General features: G+C 37.9%; 3 protein-coding genes across 8 annotated transcripts in view; 2 read left to right on the plus strand and 1 right to left on the minus strand.

Annotated features, from left to right (window-relative positions):
- Positions 1–5,651, plus strand: part of LOC139130914 (kelch-like protein 20) — an 84,205-nt gene extending 78,554 nt beyond the window's left edge. For all 6 annotated transcript variants that reach the window (XM_070696724.1, XM_070696719.1, XM_070696722.1 and 3 more), the window contains one exon: positions 124–5,651. In XM_070696724.1, the coding sequence (XP_070552825.1) occupies positions 124–337 (214 nt within the window). In that variant the 3' untranslated portion in view covers positions 338–5,651. The remainder of the gene's footprint in view (positions 1–123) is intronic.
- A 534-nt stretch (positions 5,652–6,185) lies between these two features.
- On the plus strand, positions 6,186–16,980 carry LOC139130911 (uncharacterized). The gene is made up of 9 exons (XM_070696717.1): positions 6,186–6,930; positions 8,056–8,230; positions 9,172–9,355; positions 9,833–10,376; positions 10,683–10,869; positions 11,196–11,455; positions 12,034–12,205; positions 12,903–13,051; positions 14,285–16,980. Exons 1-6 carry the CDS (start codon positions 6,490–6,492, stop codon positions 11,447–11,449), a joined length of 1,785 nt encoding a protein of 594 aa, XP_070552818.1. The 5' UTR covers positions 6,186–6,489; the 3' UTR covers positions 11,450–11,455; positions 12,034–12,205; positions 12,903–13,051; positions 14,285–16,980.
- On the minus strand, positions 15,274–22,803 carry LOC139130912 (P2X purinoceptor 7-like). Its single transcript, XM_070696718.1, has 3 exons — positions 22,299–22,803; positions 17,014–17,247; positions 15,274–15,436 (listed from the first exon to the last, which is right to left on the minus strand). The coding sequence occupies exons 1-3, from the start codon at positions 22,616–22,618 to the stop codon at positions 15,274–15,276; spliced, it is 717 nt and encodes a 238-aa protein (XP_070552819.1). The 5' UTR covers positions 22,619–22,803.
- Between the last annotated feature and the right edge of the window lie 117 nt (positions 22,804–22,920).

Below are 22,920 nucleotides of genomic sequence, written 5' to 3' on the forward strand. Positions count from 1 at the left end.
TGTCGTTGTGAAAAATGTGAAAACAAAGTCTGCAACATAACAAGCTGTAGAGGGCGCTATACTCAAGTTTGCCATGTATGTCAGTGCACAGGGATTCCTACAATATTTTATTCATCATTTCAGGTGGACCTTTGTTGCACCCATGAATCAGTGTCGCAGTGGTCTTGGTGTGGCTGTAGTCGGTAACTTTATCTATGCAATAGCTGGACATGACGGAGCACAATACTTAAACACAGTGGAAGTGTTTGACCCCCGTGTTGGGGAGTGGAGTCAGAGAGGAACCATTGGAACCAGTAGAGCTGTAGCAGGCGTTGCAGTGCTTAATGATCGGCTATGACAAACACTTTTCATGGTTGTAGATGTTAGAGTCACCAGCCTATGATCCCAATAACCATCCCTTACTGATCCCAGTTGTAAATAGTGGAAGGATATCATGTTACAACACAAATGGACAGCTTAAAAATATACATTACATTTATGTCAGTTTTCTGTTCAGGAAATAGATTGACCGGTAGATCGTAGGTTGGTGTCTCTTTCTGCCAAGTTGCCTGTGGTCAGAAAAGGATGTTTGAAATTCAGAGAACTGCTGGAATATCATTCTTTGCCGATTGTGGCTGAATCCTGGGATGTTTCAGTGTCAATCAGATCCTCATCATGTGACCAAAGTGATGTGATCCACAGTGTTTCTCATGGCGCCATCATGTGGTTGTTGAGGGAGAATTGCTGCACCTCCCATCACTACATGTCACTGTCCACAACTCCACCAGCACATCACTTCCAAACACAATTGAAGGCATTTTTTTCTCTATCACGCTACAATGCCAAGGTCATCCACCAATGTGAGGACTCCTGGCAAGTCATCACAATACCGACAACATAACCTGCCAGAGCACAAGCACCTCTGTATACATCTGACCATAGCAACAGTCGCTAAGCAACCAGACAATTTTAAACTTAAGCCATCGTCTCGAACCTTGCCATGAAGAGCAAAACAGTCAAAGCTGTAAACAGGATGGAACACACAAAGTATTTTTTTTCTCAACAGTGTTATGTGAGACTAAAGTGTATCCTAGTTTGATTATTGCAGAAATGGCTTGCTATCGATACAAGGATTCTCTGATAATGTCACAAAGTATTTATATTTATAATCTAATGAATTTTTTTCATAAATTAAGCTTATTTGGTTTGGCTCGTGAAGGATATGTGTACCGTGTTAATAATTGATGTCATATGTGTATACATGCAAGCTTTGTAGAGTTTTACAATCAAAGTGGATAAACACTCTGAACGCACATCAACAAAGAAAAGATATTGTATCCAATGATAGAAAACAAGAAAATGAATAGAAACTCCCCTAAAATATATCCCAGGTACCAGCAATGAAAATCTGTATTTTGAGAAGCTCAAGATTTATCTATGAAATTTCAGTTGACAAACGTCTATTCAGAAATCAACACTTCTTTTCAGAATCCCACTAGCCATGAAATAAAATTTCAAACAAAAATCCAACAGAAGGAGCAGAATAGTAAACACCAAAGTTATTTGTGAATCTTTGACTTGAATCTCACCAATGAAATTATAAAAAACACAAATCTGTACTTTCCAATTGAGTTTTAATTTTGGTAAGGTGCCCTGTAGGTGATATGATTAAGTGAATTTCTTCCATTACTGTCTTTTATCATCAATGAAATATAAAATGAGTTGTCCTGATGAAGATGTTTTTCATAGCCTGCAAGATTTGAACTCTTTTTTGCCTATCTGCATAATGATCCTACTGCAGCTGTGCAGATTATAAAGTAGCTGAAAACGGTATGAGTCTGAAACAGTTACCAAAACATTTGGTCTTGGATGCAGAGCTGAGTTGACAGCCTCAGTGAGTTCCCAAGTGTAGCTTTTGTGACCGCAAATAAAATAGATTTTGGTGCTGATATGTTGACTGAATAGAAGCAACAACTGGAAAGCCAGTCCTGTGTAGCAAACATACAACAACACAAAGGTGTTGATGTACATGTCAAAATCAATGCCCTGCATAGAAAATCAAAATTTAATGTAATTATGATAAATGTCCATAATTTTATCTATTGAGCACTTGCCCACAGTGATGATACAGCCTGCATCAGTCATATACAGTATTGATTGTCAACATTCATAAAGATTTCAATCTAAAACTTATGTGATTTGGTGCAAATTTTACCTGCCAGGTGTAAAATCAGAACAGTAACAAGGTTTTGACGTAATTAATGTTGTCTGTAATTTTAAATTTTAGGTGCAATTCAAGATTAGTGTGCCAAGAACACCTGGAATCTTCTGAATTATTCAGTTTTGTCAAAAAGTTTAACTTTGTCAGGTGATCCAAAATTTGTGGAAAACAGTCAATACATGATTTAGTGTTTCTCTGTAATGTTAGGATTAAACATGCAGCTCTGTAGTAGATCATTATTGACTGTGTTCAAGTGCCTTCACACACACCACCCATGAGAGTTTTCTGTATTCCAAGCAACCACCATCCTAGACTCTTCCAGTTCTCATCGGGGGGTAAACTAAAGGGGATGGGAGATTCCATTTGTAATGCCTTATTATTAAAAGACAGTCTACATGTACAAAGGTTGACATGTACAGATTTCAAAAACTGTGGCATCTATTTTTTACAAGAATGATAAGACAGTATTGTGAATGGGACTTTAGATATATATTATACTTAACTTTTGCAATCACTTTGATATCAGCATTGTGTCATTGGCTGCCTTGAACATTTTCTACATCCACTTCAATGGTGGTCAGGATAATATGTGTGTGCATGCTAAGAGTCAAAGAGGGGAAAAACACATAAATTATTACAGAGAGATTTTGAATCAAGCATATTCCTCAGAAGTTCTTTTGACTTGGAGGAATACTTTAGCTAAGTTATTTGTAATAAAGAAAATAAACTTGTTGAGGCATTGATGCTAAAACCAGAAAAAATGTAAAAGTTGGGCTTTCAACAGGTTACCAGCAAAGAAATATTTATAAGCAAATCTGCAAATCTACGCACTTTTAATGTTTAAAGCCAGCAGTATTGGGATCCAACTTCACTTAGGGGAAAAGGGACGTGTTTCTGAAGATTCTAGCTTGATGGAATATTATTGTCATTATTCAATCATTTCCAAACAGCCAATCAGCTGGAGAATAGCCACAGTTTCAGACTCCTTAAGTTGCTGTAAATGATCAAAATCAACCAATAGGATACAACCTTCCAAGCTATTGCACATTAGTAGAAAAAGCAATGACGAACGACTTGGTCAGGGTCTTGTAACAAGAATAATGGAGCTGTGACACTAGTGTTTAGGAAGTCAGTCAGTGAAATTCCATAGTGAATGTACCGGGTACATACAAATAAACATGAAATTTGTTGTGGACTCTCAGTGAGTCACACCATTGAAGTGATTATTACTTTAATATCACTGTTACATCAAATGCTGATCAGAAATCTTGTTTCGTCATTCGCTGAAAAGATACATGAGATTCTGTGATATGGAGTAATCATTAATTTATAGTGACCACATTTATTGAAAGTTTGGTATGAGTTTCTGGGAGAAAAAAAAGAACAGAAATTTACAACGTGGAGGATGAGTCGTGGGAGTGTGTTGAGTTGTTTTCACATTTTTACCAAATTTTTGTAGAAGATAGAGGAAAGCATACCACCAACTCTTGGTCTTTTTCATATTTTTCCAAATAGATTGGTTGCACATGAAAATCCAACTTATATCTTCCATTGTCTTAGACATTGAATGGTTTGAGAGTCAAATCTTGCACTAGGCCTAAATGCCTGCTCTTTGGATAGTTACCGCACACACTTACAAAATAAATTATTCCAAGTTAAGGAAGGGCAGTGTTTATTTGATATTTACTATGCCATTTATCAGTCACTCTTGAGGTTTTCACATAATTTGAGCACACCCACTTCAACATGCTCTGTTTTGTTTTACGAAGATTTTTCGGACACATCTCAAGTAACTGTCCATAAAATTCTTAACTGTGGCATTGAAATAGACAAGGTTAAGTGAGTGTTTTTGAGGAGGTTTACATTTACCCAAACTCAAGTTGCAAGTGTTGTGCTGTAATATTTCCAGTGACAAACAACTCATGCCAACCCGTAATTGGATGGTGGAGAAAAAAACTGCCATGTTCGAGAAAAACTCTGCAAAAGTAAAATTTTGATAAAGTTAATCATTAATTTATACCAGTGAATTAATAGACTGCCCGGGTTGCAAAGTTGGAGATTAATACTTTATTTTTACCATGTTGTATTGCTAGCAAATTTTATGTGATATCAAATGCACACTTGTAAAATTGTATAAGCTTCAAAATGTGTAGTCTAATATATTATTGGGAAATTAACGGATAACAATGCCAGCAACCTCTGTGGCTATTTATGAGACTCTAATATATATTGAAAGCTTTAAATTGAAAAAGGGGAGTTGGTACTTACAGTAAGAAAAGTTTTTTGATGCGTGTTTCCCAGTGCAAAGGTCGTGTATATTAGGTCAAATGTCACTACTGTTTAATGCACAAATCTTTTGTAACAGTTCACATTCCAAGCTGTGTTTTATTTCATTCTTGTGAAAACCAACTATTTACATTTTTTGCACCATGTCAATATATTAGTAATTTATGTAAAGCTTGCTTTGAAATAATTTGAATGAACTTTGCATAACTTGATTAATTTTTTGAGCTTTCTTATTTCTGCAAGAAATATTGCACAGCTGATCGGACTGTACACAGTTTGGAAGATATTTACCAACTTGAAAAGGAGTGTAAATTGCTGTGCACCAAGTTATCTTACAAAATGTTCTTGTAATTGTGTCAAACATAGTCCTTTTTGTGTTCAGTGTTTTAGCAAGTTTACTTGGTGTATGTGACGCTGCAGGCAATTATATCAAACACTTAGTAACACAGTGAACAAACTTTCTAACTTTTCCAAGACGTCAGAATTTTTCCAGAAATTTTGAGAAACTTACGAAGGCAGCTATGCTAACATGTAACATTAGATTCTATTTTTCTAAGAGACCAAATGTACTTTCGTTTGACGCTGCTGTGTTTCATCTGATATGTGGACGTTATGGCTGACTCCTCCAGACCCGGCCACATAGAACACCCCTCTCTATCGAATAGTTTAGTCCTTCAAATTTCATAGTGTTTATACAAAAGAACTGTAAGTTTGCCGAGCTGACGTTTCCATGGGACGCCCTTCCCTGGTGTGATTTGCCCATCCGTTATATGCCTTAAACATTCCATAGAGAATCAGGGAACCCTGGGCTTCGAATTGCAGGTGTAATCTAGGAGAAATATTTTATGTAATACACCAAGATTTCAACAAAAACTGATACAGTTATTGCATGTCAACAAAAGAAATCTGCTGCAGGTGGATCTGCTGTCTCTTTCAATAAGCAATCAATTTCATATGTAAGCAATTAACAAGGATCGGATATTGCAAATGCCAATATGGATAATTGTCATAATGTTTTCTGTTACGTCACAACCGGGATCATCTTTCTTTCAAGTGTTTTCTGTCAATTATTATTTTTGTGTCCAACATGAATTTTGGTTGCAGTCTCTGTTTCTCCAAACACGGATAAAAGTGGAAAAAATAAAAAAAACATTGAATACTGTAATGTTTGTTGTCTATGATTTTTTCCCTTACTACATTCGCACCATGCCAGTACGTGTGGTTGTGAGAAAACCATGTGCTTGAAAAGTTGGTATATCAATCCAAAGCATGGATAATGCTAGTAAAGTGACTGTTCCTCATAATCTTACATCAGACAGAAAAGTTCAAATGATATGGTATGTTTTTGTTTTTCGGAGTTCAATACAGTCAAATTGTTTTACTCCTTTAAAGGGAAACGGTCGTCAGAACTGTGCCTGTGTGTACAAACAATGTATTTCGTTCACGATATCTAGATGCACCTCATCATCATAGCTGCAACATTCAAATTATACGATGTTGATTATGACAGACATGTTTTAACTTTTATCAATCGCCATCATATCTTGGATACAGTGTTTACATTGGTCGTATGGGTCCCATACGACCTGTGAGCGCTGTTCCAACGACCTTTAAAGATCACCACAAGCCAAATTGCAAATGTTCAACGTTATAGGCGAGCGGCAAACCAACAAAAAGGGCCTTATTTTAGGAGTTTAAAGAGCAGATAATGCCTGTTTTTTGTACATCTGAACGTAATGTATTTATGTAAAACATTATTCCTTCTTTCGAATAAAACATGACGAAACTCGAGTAGCGACCGCTATCATACTGTATTTTATCAATTTATCGGTGCATAATCCACTCTCCCAAGAAAATCCTGGATTCGTATTTGCCGCGTATTGGTCACGTGCCATGACGTCACACGTGGATCGCATTCGGCAAGCGCAGATTGCAGTAGGTACTAGGTAAACTTCTCCTGGTAGTGATACACGTGATTGACACTGCTGATAGTGAATTGCACCATGGTGAAAAGATGCGTCGTCGGTGGTTGTGGCAACACAAACCTCGATGGATTTAGTGTCCATCTTTTCCCTAAAGAGAAAGTTTTGAGAGAAAAGTGGGAGCGTTTTGTGCGATTGTCCAGAAAGGATTGGCAGCATGCCAGTGATACAGCAGTGATGTGCGGTGCACATTTTGTCGCGCCTGACGATTTTGAAGGCTATGAACAGTGGAAATCAGGCTTCAAAGAGAAACTGAACCTGAAGAAAGGTGCCATTCCATCAGTTAGATGTCCTGCAAGTTCAGTTGAAGCGACTGCGACACTTTGCTGTTCTGAACAGTCACCAGCATTTGCAGGACGGAGCGATCGTCGCCGTAGAGATGTAGATAACGACATCAGCAACACTCCAGCATCACTAGCGAAGAGGCCGAGGTCAGCTGTGAATAAGTTGATCGTAGCTAGGGTAATTACTTTAGTTCTTTTTCTTATGACTTTATGCCTCGAACCAGTTTTTGCCAGCAATAATACAATATAAACCAAATTCCCGTTTAGCACAGTACCTGTAATGATGGTGGTAATTGTAGCGCATGGAGCTACAACTTAGTACATGTACAAAGTAAAAAGCATGGCGGTGGCGCGACTTCACTGTTAGTGTTACGAAGCCGACAATCTTTGCCTTCACCATCTGTGAAAATTAACCCATCTTCCGGTCGGTTCTGGTATAAAAAATAAACATGTCAGCCACCCAAAAAATCTGAAGTGATCTCCGCCCATGATTTTATTCACTAAATTATCTCAGAACCAAGAAATCCGAACCAAATACTAGTACGGCAGCTAGGTGTATCTTCCGGGCGCGCATAGCTCCATGATTTTAAAGTGTAGTTTTGGCGATTTCTGAGGGAATATGTTGTTATATAGCACAGTTTTGGCGTCATGTGTTTTTTATTTTTATACTTTCTAACAGAGGAAAGCGTTTCAACCAGGAGTAGGTCAGAAAAACATTGAACTACTGTGGTATATCCGATACTCACACTTGCGTAAGGCGAGAATTTATACAGGCCGACCAAATAAAAAAAATGTTTCCCGACGCATGTGTTTCAGAAATATGATAGGTCGCTTTTTTCATTTTGTGATTTGGCCAAAAGTAAATACCAATTTGTGAGGGATAATTTGTGTGTCGTGATGGATCCCATGATATAATTGATGTATTATTTTTCAACTTTTTACCTAATCCTATATGATTTTTGTCAGAATTGTCAATTTTTTTTCAAATGGAGAAATGTTCTGATCAGTCAGGGCAGTACAGCTTACAGGTCATCCCGAGAAAAAAACATTTTTTTTGAGTTATGATACATGTAAAGTTATAGGACATGATTTGTCATTTTATAGTCTTGGGACAAATACAATTCTTATCAACTCTCATGCTGTTGACTCATGCTGTTGACCATACTTTTGTTACATGATGTCGTCCGTATCATAAGATTGGTCAAACATCTGCTGATATCAAGTGTTCCATCACTTGCTGTTGCTATAAAATTTCTTTAATAAAACTGACTTGAGTTATAACTTTATTTCCTTGTCATTCCAGCTATTAAATGATTCCATTGAAGAGGAAATCTCAGAAACAACACAACAGTTCAAAGAAATCCAGGGTGAAACAGCTATATCAGATGATACTCCTTGTGAGTCTGCTGTGCCTGACGAACATCGTTCTGTATCTTGTGGTGTTCAGATTAATCTCAGACCCAACAGGAGAAGTAAAGGTAAGATTGAATGCTTCCCCACAAAGAACGGCAGCAGAAAATGTATGAAAAGCAAGTCATGATACCTGCAGCCCTACCCAGTGTGTCCTCTAAGCCTATCTTTTGAGTCATGACTTGTAAAAATTATGTGACACAAAATTTTCAGTTATACATTATACATGATGACTAAAGAAAAATGAGCAAATTTTCAATTTGACTCAAAAGTTTTTGTAAACTTGGTAGTCAGAGGGTGCACTGGTCTTGCTCGAGCTTGTCTTGGTGTTGTCATACAAATACCTGATTTCATACTGTGAATAATTTGTTTGTGAAAGCTATCACTGTCACAATATCTGCATAATCTGAATTCAGTGTTGATGGTTACTTCCAGAGGGTAATGATCAGCTGGATATAGGCTCTGACTAGCCTGAAATGAATGAAGAGCAAATCATGATCACACTTGTGTATCTCATTTGTTCTGCTGGTTATTGTTTCGTTGGATCTCCACTGTTTTATACATTGTTTTTTTTCAGACTCTCTCATCTGAAAGAAAATGTTGCTCTCTGGTTTTGTGACACATTGTTGTTTATTCATATTATCAGTGATTAGTACTGAGTTCAGACTTGTTGAAGAGACAGTAGCTGTAATTTTTGACAATTTTTATCTTTTCTTTTTCTCTGTACATTTCGTTTCATGATCAGCTCCCTATGTAGTCCATTTTGAAATACCCAGGACTCTCTTTATGAATATAGTTTGCATGTGTAAAGTACTTGTTGTTGTTAAACATATGAATTTTAGTGTGGATTAAAATGATTTTGTCAGCAATAACAATGTACATAATAGATGCAATTGTGATGAGCCAAACCTAGAAATTTTCTGTGTGATATTGTTTGTAAATCTTGTGATTCTTTTGTATCATTTTGGCCACTCAATAAACAGGTTTGTTTGTTTGTTTGTTTGTTTAGGAACACAGGTATCAAAGTGTACAAATTCTATTGGTGTGCAATGTACACTGATTGGTGATGATTTTGTTGGAGAAAGTGATAGTTCTGTTGCTGATGGTGATTCCACTAATGAAGACCAAGATGACAGTGACTACATGCCAAGTGATCATGATGATGTAGAAGACAAAGCCATAGCACATTCACAGTATGTACTACATGATGCATATATTATACATGTTTTCTGTTGTTTTGTAATGCCTTTTCCATACAGTCAGTTGCAAATCAGATTAAATTTGTAATTTAGATTGTTTAGTATATTAGCGAGTCTTAGGTTACATTTGATAAGACCATTGACTATATGTTGTCTTGTCTATTCACACGCACTGTGTTGAATAACAAATTGGGCTAAATGACACAATATGAGTGTCTTTGACATGTTTATACCATTTGAAAAATCTACATTGAATACTGTACAGGTTGGATATATAGCTATGTCTTGATCAATCTCTGCCAATCCCAGATGTGTTACTTGCAGATTGGTGTTCAAGTTACAAATGATGAAAACATCATTACCTTACAAGCGCATGCAAAAATCAACCTACGTTACCACACCTCCCCATTTCCTCAACTTACAAGACCAGGCAGTTTTGTTTTCTTATCTTGAATATTTGTTCATTCGTAGGTCACCACTGAAGACACCGCATCCACCGGAAAAGGACAGAAAGTTTATCATATTTGAATCCCAGCTCCTGGAACTGTTCAGAAACTGTCCTTTATGTGGTACAGCTGCTCAGGGAGTCATCACAGATATTGTAGGTACAGCTGTACATGTGCAGCAACTGTGTACAGCCTGTACATTTGCAAGAAAATGGGCAAGTCAACCATACATTGGTCAAATGCCGCTTGGAAACCTGATTCTGTCTGCCAGTATATTATTTTCAGGGTCATTACCAACACAAGCCCTAAGACTCTTAAAAATTTTCAATATTTCAACTATCAGCCTTGGCACATACTTCAGACATCAGCGGATGTATTTGGTACCAACCATCATCCAACACTGGAAGGTTGAACAAGCCATGATGTTTGATGTGCTGCGGTTGGAGGAAGAGGGCCTAATTCTTGCTGGAGATGGGCGGTCAGATAGTCCAGGACATTGTGCCAAGTATGGTAGCTACACCGTATTAGAACAGCGAATTAATAAAGTGCTGGACATCCAGTTAGTACAGGTAAAGATATTTGCAGATATTTACTTCTTTCCATGTGATGTCTGCTGCTAATGGGCAATACCCCTGTATAACTTATTGAATCATCATTACTGTAGTTCACTGTGGTTGTAATGTGAAGTTGCACCATGTGACGAGAGTTAAATAGTTTTTTTTTGTAGTTATTGTATATTTATTTTGCTGAATTTTTTTATACATATATGCAAATTGTGATGTTTGTGTTTAGTCACATGAGTAATTATATTTCAGCAAAATACAAGTCTGTGAATTCTGCTATATAGTATAACTTTGCAATTGTCTTATCTGCAGAGTAATGAGGTGAATAGTTCTACTTGGTGTGAGTTTGAGGGTCTCAAGAGGACAGTAGCACACTTTGACGATGAAGACCTTGTCATCAACAAACTCATCACTGATAGACACAGGCAGAATGGCAAGTGGATACGGGAAGAGTGTCCAGAAATCACCCACTTCTATGATGTATGGCATGTTGCCAAAGGTAAAGAGATATCGGCTATGCCACTCCTCTTTATACCAGAGAGTCTTTGGCGATAAATAGCAATTAGAGTAATTGGTACTGACGAGAAAGTGGGTTTGAATCCACATAATAATTGTGTACAGAGTAGGATTTGTACTACCTGACATTTATGGCTATCCTCTTGCTATACACACTTACAAAGACTTGAAAGATAATGTAAATGTACACATGTACCACTAGCGTGTTGTGCAGTTTTGGAAAGCCACAGAGATATTTGGCATATTTGGCACATAACCACAATACAGAATTGTTAAATGTTTGATTTTGTATACATTTCTTATTTACAGCCATTAACAAGAAGCTTACCCAGCTTTCACTTCTGAAAGACTGCGAGGATGTTGCTTTATGGAAGCAATCCATCACCAACCATCTGTATTGGTCTGCAGCAAGTACTCCAGAGGGAGATGGAGAACTGATTTGGCCAAATGGCAGTCAGTTTTGTATCATATCCAAAATCAGCATACTGGACATAGCAATCCACTGTTTGATCAATGTGCCCATGGCCCACTGGATGAGAACCAAAGGAACAAAGTGTGGTTGACACCAAGTAAGTTGGATTAGCCAATGGTTGTAATGTATTTCTTATTGTCACTGTGGATGAAGTGCAGAGGAACATATCCATTCAAATTCATTACATTTCATTTCATTTGACAAGTCATCATTGATAACAGTCTCCACCAATGTAAGTTTGCATTTTTGTTATTTGATTAATTTTGATAAACACCCTTAAACAGGTGGGGATTGCATCATCAACAGTTATCTCGTTTGTAGTCACCACAAAGTGTTGGGGGACTTATGAAGTGGACTCTGTCAGTCAATTCTTTCATCTGTTCAGAACCATTACTCAGAAGTGCCTGGACCAATTTTGTTTGAAATTGGCACTTAAGGCAAGAGTGCAACCAAGCAGCCATTTTGCTACAAATTTTCATGTCTATAGCAATTAAACAGTCATGAATGGACTGATTCTTTCTAAAAATTGTCACAAGGCTAATGTACCAAATATTCAAGAACATTAAACTTTGATGACAGTGTCATCAGCAATGACTTTAGAATATTGAATTAGAGGCATGTCAGTGATTTCAAAACAGGTATGTTGTCTATTGGTCTGTTTCGGTGTATTTGCAGATTCCAAGGCATCGGTGAAATTGGAGGGAATCCTGATGAACAAGACCTTGGCCAAAGACATCAAAAAATTATCGCCACAGTTTCAAACCTCAGGTTTGGAGGCATATCACAGTCTGGTATTGATGTTTGCACCAAAGCACACTGGTTTCTCATACTTTGGGATGATCTGCAGGTACTAGTAAATGACATGATCATAATGTCTATTTTAAGTATGTAGTGTATTGTGTGATAGGTAGCATGTGAGTGTGAAATCAATCTTTAAAGCAAGAGTCAAACCATTTACCAGTAGTAGGTGATTGTGTTTTAATGGACACACTTACTTGTAACCAGCCTGTCAACCAACCACATATATATGGTTGGAGCAGAAGGTATTGAAGGATTGGCCCTAAGTTTATCCAAGGGTATTCTGGGATAGTTTTTCTTTCAGTGTTATACTCTGGATTAAGTCCGATTAAGTCATTGAGGATAATTTTCTCTTGTTTACGGTGTGTCAGTTGGAAATTCTGCTACTCCCCAAAGCATGTTTATAATTGAATTAACCATTATTTATCACATCAAGCTGGAATGTAGCATTGACATTTCAAATTCTAGTCCAGGCAAGAATTCACAAAGCCATGATATGAGTAATGGGTGCACCATAAAGTGAATTTCTTTCGTTACCTGAGATGAAGTCTTTGTCAATGCTAGTTAATTTACAAATACTTTATAGAAAACGAGTTCCATCCCATCCATGCCATGTGAAGGTTGGTACTGTAAAATATTTGCAAAAGCCTTGTTTATTTGCTTACAGATGCTACTTCAGCAGATAAAGACAAGCTTAAATTTTGAAGTAAAAATTGTTTATGTGGTTGATTTCTTCTTTATTTTAGACTGTATCTTGCTGCTCTACATTATAATGAGAACAGCGACAGGTTGCAGGCAGTTTGCCAGGATGGGCAGCCACAGTACAGTATCAGGTATCCAAAGTTTAAAAAGGGAGGTCACTCTGTCCGGGAAGTCAAGACTAAACCCACATATGGTGAGGAAATGCTTGAAATCACATTACAAACCACCACCTCATGTGAACATTAATATTACATACTCTTGCCAAATTTATTATTGATCAATAACTAACTCCAGTTTCTGGAATTTCATACCATTCATGTGTGATAGTAAGACTGAATTCTCCCAAGAAAACAGCCCAATTTCTTCACTTTTTGGCCATATTCACTCCAGTATTGAAAGTTATTTAGTTTACTTTATACTGGAAACACTGTCTTTGTGTAATTTGGTGCAATATAACCAAAATTCAACCAATCTATAATTTCATTCTCTTCTGATTGTTTAAAAAGTATTGTTCCAAAGAATTTCAGATGGGGGAGTCAATTTACCATTTCCAAGATAATATTGTCCTGAAGGCTCATTGAAAATTGCATTTGTTTGGTCCTAAATCAGTTGACTCATGTCAGAAAACAGACAGAAAGATTCAGATGTGTGTGTGTCCCCTTTACTATGACTGAAGGCCACTGTTGAAATCCTGTTCTCCATCAAAATTTCGGTGGAATCAATCAATCATATTACAGGAATGAGTTTATTCACAGTATCCACAGCCATGCCCTGAGGTGTGATCAGTAGCCATGGTACATGGCAACAATCCACACACCATGGTAGCAGCTATGTGGCCCACACTTCTGTAGCATGGATGTGGGAAAGTTTTCCCTGCTACAGAGGTGAGGGCCACATAGCTGCTACAGGGATGTGCTCTGTTTCCTAGTACTAGGATGCTGGCACATCCTATTTCTAGGATGTGAACATCCTAGTACTGGGATGTTGGAGGTCTCCTGTGTATTTGAGAAGTCTGTGATGTCAGTTGTGGGCGGTACTTTTTTTACATAGTTTACCGTGGCCAAGTAAATTGTGCCTTCAGTCTTGGTCAACGGCCGTAGGTTGCAGTGCACTGGAGTCTTTCAGTCCAGTCAGAAAAATGTGCCCGAGAGTGTGCATTTTTTCTGTTACTCGGCAACCAAAAAGATCAACAATTTTCAAAAGAAATACTTAAATGGTGGTAGACACCACCTCACACACTGCACTATGTTTGTTAGCCATAAAATTTGTAGCAATAGGTTATTTTATTGAAATTGGGCTGTTAAAAGTCAGCTCTGAACAACTTTGTTCACTATGAACATTCAGCACTGGGATTCTAATGCGAATGATACTTTGTAGTTCAATTTAAAGTAAATGTCATGTGTTTTGTAATTTTGTTTGATTTCAGACTACACCTCCACTCTCATGAGAAAGCTGCTTGAATCATACCAGGACTCCCCATCAGATCTGAGACATTCAATTGATGGTATGCGGGGCAGCGTACCAGAAAATCTAGCTGCTTCATATGACCACCCAGACAAGCAGCAGGCCATAGCTAGCCATGTTACTCGTTTTCAATGACTTTTGGAACCTTTCTAACTTGCTAAGGACATTTTTAGATTGAATACCCAAATGTTACAGAACTATTCAGTTTGTTGTCTGCCTATTGCATTATGGGTTTAGACACACATTGTAAAAATATTTTGTCTACCTATTGCATTATGGGTTTAGACACAGTGTAAAAGTATTTTGGCTGCCTGTTGCATTATGGGTTTAGACAGTAAAACTATTTTGGCTGCCTATTGCATTGTGGGTTTAGACAGTGTAAAATTATTTTTGCTGCCTATTGCATTATGGGTTTACACAGTGTAAAACTATTTTGGCTGCCTATTGCATTGTGGGTTTAGACACACATTGTAAAAATATTTTGGCTGCCTGTTGCATTATGGGTTTAGACACAGTGTAAAAGTATTTTGGCTGCCTGTTGCATTATGGGTTTAGACAGTAAAACTATTTTGGCTGCCTATTGCATTGTGGGTTTAGACAGTGTAAAATTATTTTTGCTGCCTATTGCATTATGGGTTTACACAGTGTAAAACTATTTTGGCTGCCTGTTGCATTATGGGTTTAGACAGTAAAACTATTTTGGCTGCCTATTGCATTGTGGGTTTAGACAGTGTAAAATTATTTTTGCTGCCTATTGCATTATGGGTTTACACAGTGTAAAACTATTTTGGCTGCCTATTGCATTGTGGGTTTAGACAGTGTAAAACTATTTTGGCTGCCTATTGCATTATGGGTTTTGACACAATGTGAAACTATTTTACAATAAGAAGTGACAATTAAAATTCATACACAGTTTGTTCATTCAAACTACGCATTTATTGCATTTTTAGGTTACATATTTGGAAACTGAAAATTCCTGTAGTATCCAAAATCTGATGGAAAATTTTCCCTTATACGCAGTACTGCACATGATGGAAGAATCACTCTGTTGTAGCGCCCAAGCCATCCCCAACACCACTGTACCAATTGCCGATAAGCTGTGTATCTGTAGCGTCTGCAAGGAAAAAAATTCAGAAATGTATTAATTCATGTTTAGTAAAATAGTGTGTCAGTTTGAGTGTTTTTAAAGGTATTTACAGCACTGCACACACAATTATTCACTCAGCTATCAATCATGCAGAATTTGTCTGATAGATGGATTACCTGTCAGTGGGTGGTGTCTGAAACATTACCTCTCAAATTGCTTTCACTTTTAGTACTCAAGTTTTTTGCATGAGTTAAAGGGACAAAGTTGCTCATTTTTGACATTGGTTTGGTTATTTCAGTTTCTTGTGAGATATTAGTAGTATTGTTCTGTTCATTGAAATGGGTCCAATCACTGATTGTCGCATCTCAACTCACACACTGGACATGGACATAGTGTAAAAAAAATTCAAAAATTAATGATTTATTTTGGGAAGCCAAATGCAGAAAAGATACAGCCAATGGGGAAAAATTGTAAAAAAATTTGAACAAAATTACATGATGCAGGGCTCGAAATTAGCGGTAGTCCCGCGTCCACAGACTACCAACTTTTCCCTGGGGCTACCAAAGTCCATGAAATGGTAGCCCACACGGACTACCAAAGCCTGGGACATGAAGTTACTTAGTGGGCGACATGATATTGATCGCTCTGAGATGACCTACGCTCGGCCCGACAGTCAACCCAGCTTGACATAGAAAGGCCAGACTATGACTTTGTTATGCAAATTAAAATGCGACAGTGCAGTCGAATTTGTTGCGACAAACTTTCAATAAAATATCATTATCTGAACTTATATGTACTCTGATGACAGGCTTGGGAAATGATGGTCAATGAAAATTCATTTTCATAGTTATTTAATCACAATGTATCAATCACAATTATAACTTATTCAAACTGGAAAGAAAAAACTGCCGGGTCATCCACAAATTACGCTTTCCAAAGTGTACCAGATCATCCCATGATAGTGTACTATGGTGGAGAAATATAGCCAATTGCCACGAAAGTATTAGGAACATGACTGTACCAAGTTGTCATCCTGAAATTTTTAGCCATGTTATGTTTACACGTGCTGAGTGAAAAGTTTTCAAGGCGAACATCAAAATTTGTATATAAGTTCTATGTATGTGTGAATAGGTCGTCAAACTTTGAGGCGTCACCGTTGTCCACTACACATGCTACCGTTCTCCTAAGGCTATAATCTGCAGGCATTGATGTCAAACGGCTAGAAAATTCACTTCCTGGATAGAATCATGCAAAATAAATCTCTCATTGCCTAGATTATAAATAAAAATATCATATCCTTTACAAAAAAACTCTTCATTCATATGCATTCATGCATGGGCTACCAGACCTTGTCACTGGGCTACCAACTTCAGAAAATGGTAGCCCAATGGGACTACCAGGGAAAAAAAGTTAATTTCGAGCCCTGTGATGGAATACTTGATCTGGATACTGCTTTCTCACGTAGTCATATTTCCTATCAGTTTGTAATGAAATGTGATGCATAAAACCATATTTTAGGTTATTTTTGACCAATTCTAGGTCCAAGAATAAAGTTGCTGAATTCATATAAATTTTGTGTTTTAATGGTAATCTTTTTAACTTACTCATGTGTTGGACCATCCAGTGTACCATAATGTTGGCGGTACTGTCGGTATGCTGTTCTTAGTACCCATGGGTTGAGGCAGACAGCATCAAATCCTGGGTGTTCTGTTATACAATCACAACTCTGCCTTGATGTTGACACCCACTTATCCACTTCTTCATTTACCTTGGCCACTTCACAACAGCAGATACATGATTGTTCATCATTCATGGTGTCACAGTGTCCACATTGACACCTGTAAAATAAGACAAAAAAATAAATGCTAACATGTATGCATTCTATTGCCACCGCATTATATTGAGAAGCATGATCTTTTTCCCTGTATGCATCAAAGCTCTACTTGTGACTACTTTTCAATATTTTTGTTGTGGTCATCAACTGCACTTTTCAAATTTTCTCAAACAGGTTAAAATGCAATCTGATTAAAAGCAGATGCACTCTGTCTTTTTTTGATTTTAATATGTACAATGGTCTTGTGTTGTCTACCTCTACAGATTGGGGCTAGGGTGGGCCAACTGAAATGGCAAATGCAATTTGCTACATCACAATTTAATCAAATCGGTTAAAATAGTATACCCCTCTCTATTGAGGAAATATAACAATCAACATTGACCAGAACCAATATGAATAATTCATTAACTAATTCAGAACCTCTCCAAAAGTTTTCTTACAGTAAATCCATCTACCTTTACAACATCCCAACCCAAACTTGTCTTCACTCCAAGGGTAATCCCCTCAACTGCAAACACAATTTGAAAAAGTCCAAAACTGCATGATTATCAAAATCAAGAATATTTTATTTGCATTACAGCACAATCCAAGTTTCCAGATTTTTATGGGAATTTCACACTTTTTCTTCTCGCCAAGCCTCAAGGAGCAAAATAATAGAGACGCCCTACGCCCTACCCTAGTACTATGCTAGCACCCCAATTTCTGATGCATATGTTACGGGAAACAATTTTTTTTTGTCGTGTGGCCTCACACGTTCTAAAGTGCTCTTGTGAAACAGACCGCACTCCCGGGAACCGCACTGTCTATAAACGAGTTCAGATCTTTGCCAAGTTGAACTATACAGATACAGAATGATATATTTTGCTGGCGATTTATAACATCGAAGTTTTCAGAATACACTCGAGTGAGTTTCCTTCGAAAGAGCGCATTTCAGACGAATTGACTCAACACAGCTCCTGACGCTTGCAGCGCAGGTGGACCACAGGTCGATTAGGCATTATATTTGTGATGATTTTTCCTATTATTATCATAAAAAATAATTATGAATATTAATAAATTATTAATATGAATGTTACAGAATATTAAAACTTTTTTTACAAACCATGTCGTCTACTTTGTGTAAATGCTGTCTGGAAACGCCATTGTTGTGATAATTATGATTATTAATAAATTATGATTATGATTAATAAAATCATATTTTAAACATTGTAATGTGCTTATGTGAACAACCCTCTGGAAACCCTTATATAGTTTCACAATGTATGCCAAATTAATTCAAGTGACACAATTGCCAAGGTTCAGTCTACGGCGAGAGTTACCATTGCCCAGGTTCAGTCTACGGCGAGAGTTACTACACAGTGTATATAAAGAGAAGGTAGCCAGCTCCACTCGACAGTAAACTGACATACCCATGAATTACCTCCGTTTTCTTCACTTCTGCATGTTGATTCTCAAAATTTCTCCCGGTGTTGGCAAGTCCATAAATCAGCCATCAAATCTACCCAGTTTTGACCACTTAGATGGAAAATTTGTGAAGTTTGGGGCTGCGAGAAGGTGTATATCGCCAATGAAATGATGCTGTCTTAGCGGAATCGACAGCATCCGGGATCTTTTAGGGCCGTTTGCAAAATTTGAATGTAGCCGCCAAGCGGGGCCGAGGGCGGAGCCATGATTTAACGTTATTAGATACGCTGACATAATTGATCGTACGGCCAATGAACGCTCGTGACCTTTTTTACACATGAAAATTACACTTACACTGTACGATTACTTCATGGTCTGTCCAAGGATGGAGGTGCCTCAACGGTCCAAGCTATGTATGTGTGATTACAAACGGATGACGGGTTGCAGATGCGTTTGTTTATGATAGATACCCGGTTGACCTTGTGAAAATATGTCAAGTTCAGCGACTTGGCGAGGAGACCTCAAAACAGCGTACGAACGTACAAACACTCAGTCACCTTCCAATTGAACTTGTGATTTTCAGAGATTTACAATGAAAATACAGGCAGCGTTGACTGTCGTCTATTTTGCCGCCCAACAAAATATTAAAAACGCAGTCACGGACGTGTTGCACAGACAAAGCACAGACAATGTACCTTGAAATCGTTTTTTTTTTATTGAATAGGCGTACGCGTGCTGGCGTTACGAGGACCCGTTACTTTTTTATGAATATGTTAGACAAATATATCCATTTCTTGCAAAAAATACTGAGAAAAAGTTAAATTTTAATAATATTATCAACAGTTTTATCACAGAGCTTCCGTTAACGCAAAATCCGGCGTATTTCAAGCATATTATTACAGTAACTTTGAAGTACGCAAAAAGTAAAATGACGTCTGCATAATCCGATACGCATTAAAAAGCGCAGTCTCTGTAACAAAGACATGAGCACACGTAGTTTCCCTCCAATGTGAAGTTTATCCAGGACTAAAAATAAATTGTTTGCTGATAAAAATCTTTATAATTTAGCAATATTTTGTCCTACATCCTGTCAATCACGTTTTCCTTCAAGTCTGTACCAATAAAAATGTAACAAGTTCAATAGAGTTCTCGTCGTTATTGCAAAAAAATGTTTTTTTTTTCTGCTGCGCCAATGCATACTTGTAAACGCTGAAGATCTCCTGGTCGAATATCAATTTAAGTTAATGCTACGCGGACTTAAAAATAATAGTTTTATGCCGGTCTGCAAACTTATTCCAGAATATTGCAAAATTGGCCATAATTGCAGCCGTGATTCCAGTCTCATCTGTCCCGTGTGAGCGCGTGGGTTCAGTACCCAAAATAGGATGACTACATCGAAACGTAGTTGTCTGAGTGACGATGCCATTAATGATCGGATGATGATAACCATGGAAGGCCCGAGACTATAGGTGAATTTGACTAAAGAGCACGCAGCGATGATAGGTCAGGCAGCGAAGGCAATAGTGGGAAGTTGTAGTCTAAATAATTAGTAAGAAATGAAAATCGTCGACAGAAAATAGAACAGAACAAATTGTGAAACTAATATCAAAAAAAAACATTGCCACTGATGTTGTTTATTGAACACTTTAGGCCTATTCATTGACTTTTGAACCGGTTTTCGATATCGCGTAGACAGCTGTTATATATAGGTACTTACATGTAGTCATGTTGTACGCATTTTTGGTACATTTTACGCAAATAGAAAACCAATTTGCGAACAGCCTTACGCAGCGAGGACTTTCTGTGTCTTTGGGAAAAACAATTGACGCTACACACGGATGCAGTAGGGTCTATGGAAAAACACACTAAAATTTTGAAACGAGAACGGGCAAGAAAATGTGAGCACGTTAAAGTAAGCTTGGAAGTGCTAGTCGTGTTCCTTGCAATTGAAGGTATTTGTGGGTACGGTGTGCACATGGCGGAGGTTCTTCGGGAATAGGTGGATACCGTGGAAACCTAGCTGTGATATCGCAGCGGCGAACGCGTCCTTGAAATCAGAGGTCACCGCCACGGCGAAATATCACAGCTAGTGGAAACATTCATTGCTACGGATTAGTCGCTGATGTGTTTGGCGGAGGAGGGGCAGAGGAGTCGGTCATAGTCGATGACGGTGTGCTCACTGTCGTCGGAATTTCATCTGGACGTTTGTAATGGACGTACGTGATGAAGGTGTCATCGAATAATATGGATAAGATGTATATGCTGGCAAACACGATCGCAGTAATCTATATTGAGCTGCCTGTCGCGGTGTTTGTTCAGTTGATGCTGTCCCCGTTTCGCTGAAGCTACCACCTCCATTGATTGCATACCCAGTAAGCTGCTTTGGAGCAACCTTACAACTGCTGTAAAGTTCGAAAAATACATCGTCCAACTAGAGAAATGAAACTCATTCCACGTTTTGTTGTTGATCAGAGACATGTACATTCGGGTCAACTGATGAGAGGTCTTATCAAAGGTCACGAGCGTTCATTGGCCGTACGATCAATTATGTCAGCATATCTAATAACGTTAAATCATGGCTCCGCCCTCGGCCCCGCTTGGCGGCTACATTCAAATTTTGCAAACGGCCCTAAAAGATCCCGGATGCTGTCGATTCCGCTAAGACAGCATCATTTCATTGGCGATATACACCTTCTCGCAGCCCCAAACTTCACAAATTTTCCATCTAAGTGGTCAAAACTGGGTAGATTTGATGGCTGATTTATGGACTTGCCAACACCGGGAGAAATTTTGAGAATCAACATGCAGAAGTGAAGAAAACGGAGGTAATTCATGGGTATGTCAGTTTACTGTCGAGTGGAGCTGGCTACCTTCTCTTTATATACACTGTGTAGTAACTCTCGCCGTAGACTGAACCTGGGCAATGGTAACTCTCGCCGTAGACTGAACCTTGGCAATTGTGTCACTTGAATTAATTTGGCATACATTGTGAAACTATATAAGGGTTTCCAGAGGGTTGTTCACATAAGCACATTACGATGTTTAAAATATGATTTTATTAATCATAATCATAATTTATTAATAATCATAATTATCACAACAATGGCGTTTCCAGACAGCATTTACACAAAGTAGACGACATGGTTTGTAAAAAAAGTTTTAATATTCTGTAACATTCATATTAATAATTTATTAATATTCATAATTATTTTTTATGATAATAATAGGAAAAATCATCACAAATATAATGCCTAATCGACCTGTGGCTGGACGTGGAGCTACATTTTGCCGTGCTCATAATCGTAATTCGTAAATCGTATTTCATGAACACGGCAAGAATCGAATATGCTCTATCAAAACTTGAAAAATTTGAAGCGGGAAACGAAAGATCGGACAAATATCTCTACTCCGATGAGTGAGTATTCATAGGAATTTAGTCACAAACCAAAGGGCCTTTGCAATTGCATGAACATCACCTCCCCAGAGAGGGAATACCGAAGTAAAATCGCAATACGATACTCGCGGCCGTTTTAATACTAGAGATGGACACAGCTTTCTGTTTAAGTTTTTGTGTCGCCTCTTGCCACTATACGGCTTTATGGCAAATTTGTACCATAAGACCTCAAATGTATACCTCTTCGAAATACTCACCAATCTCTATTTCCCATACGTGGAGGCCTGGGTGGATCAGGAGGTATTTCATTTTCATTGCTCTCAGCTGCTTGAATCGGGAATTGAACCAGCCGAGGTGTTTCTCGCTGAGTTGGCTCAAATCTGTAAGGCTGCGGCCCTGAAGTTCTGATGGAATCTGTCTCAGAAGTAACTGGACACTCTTCATCATTGCTGTCTGATGATTCGTTTTCTCCGAATAATCTCTCATTATAGGACTGGCTCACAATCTCCGAGGTATAATCATAGTTTGAATTTGACGCCATATTTGCACAGTGTAAGGCATGCGCGTAATGCTTCATATATTCCACGTGTTACGTCACGAATGTGGGCGTGGTCCAGACTGGAGTTTTTTGTCAGACAATGAACATTTTTCACTTTTTTATTAGTTTATCAACAGATAAAAATTATACTGACACCAGCATTTAACACATCGACCCCATTAATTTTTATTGTCAAAAACACCCCTGAAAGCCAAAACCTGCACTTTAAGTGTACCCACCTTACATACGGCCACATCATACATCATTTGAAAGCTTATTATCTCTACTTCAAGAAAAATGACAATGTGGAGCTGCCAAGTAGGGCCGTAACCCCCTAATTT

Source organism: Ptychodera flava, chromosome 4, assembly GCF_041260155.1.
Source record: "Ptychodera flava strain L36383 chromosome 4, AS_Pfla_20210202, whole genome shotgun sequence".
Lineage (NCBI taxonomy): Eukaryota > Metazoa > Hemichordata > Enteropneusta > Ptychoderidae > Ptychodera > Ptychodera flava.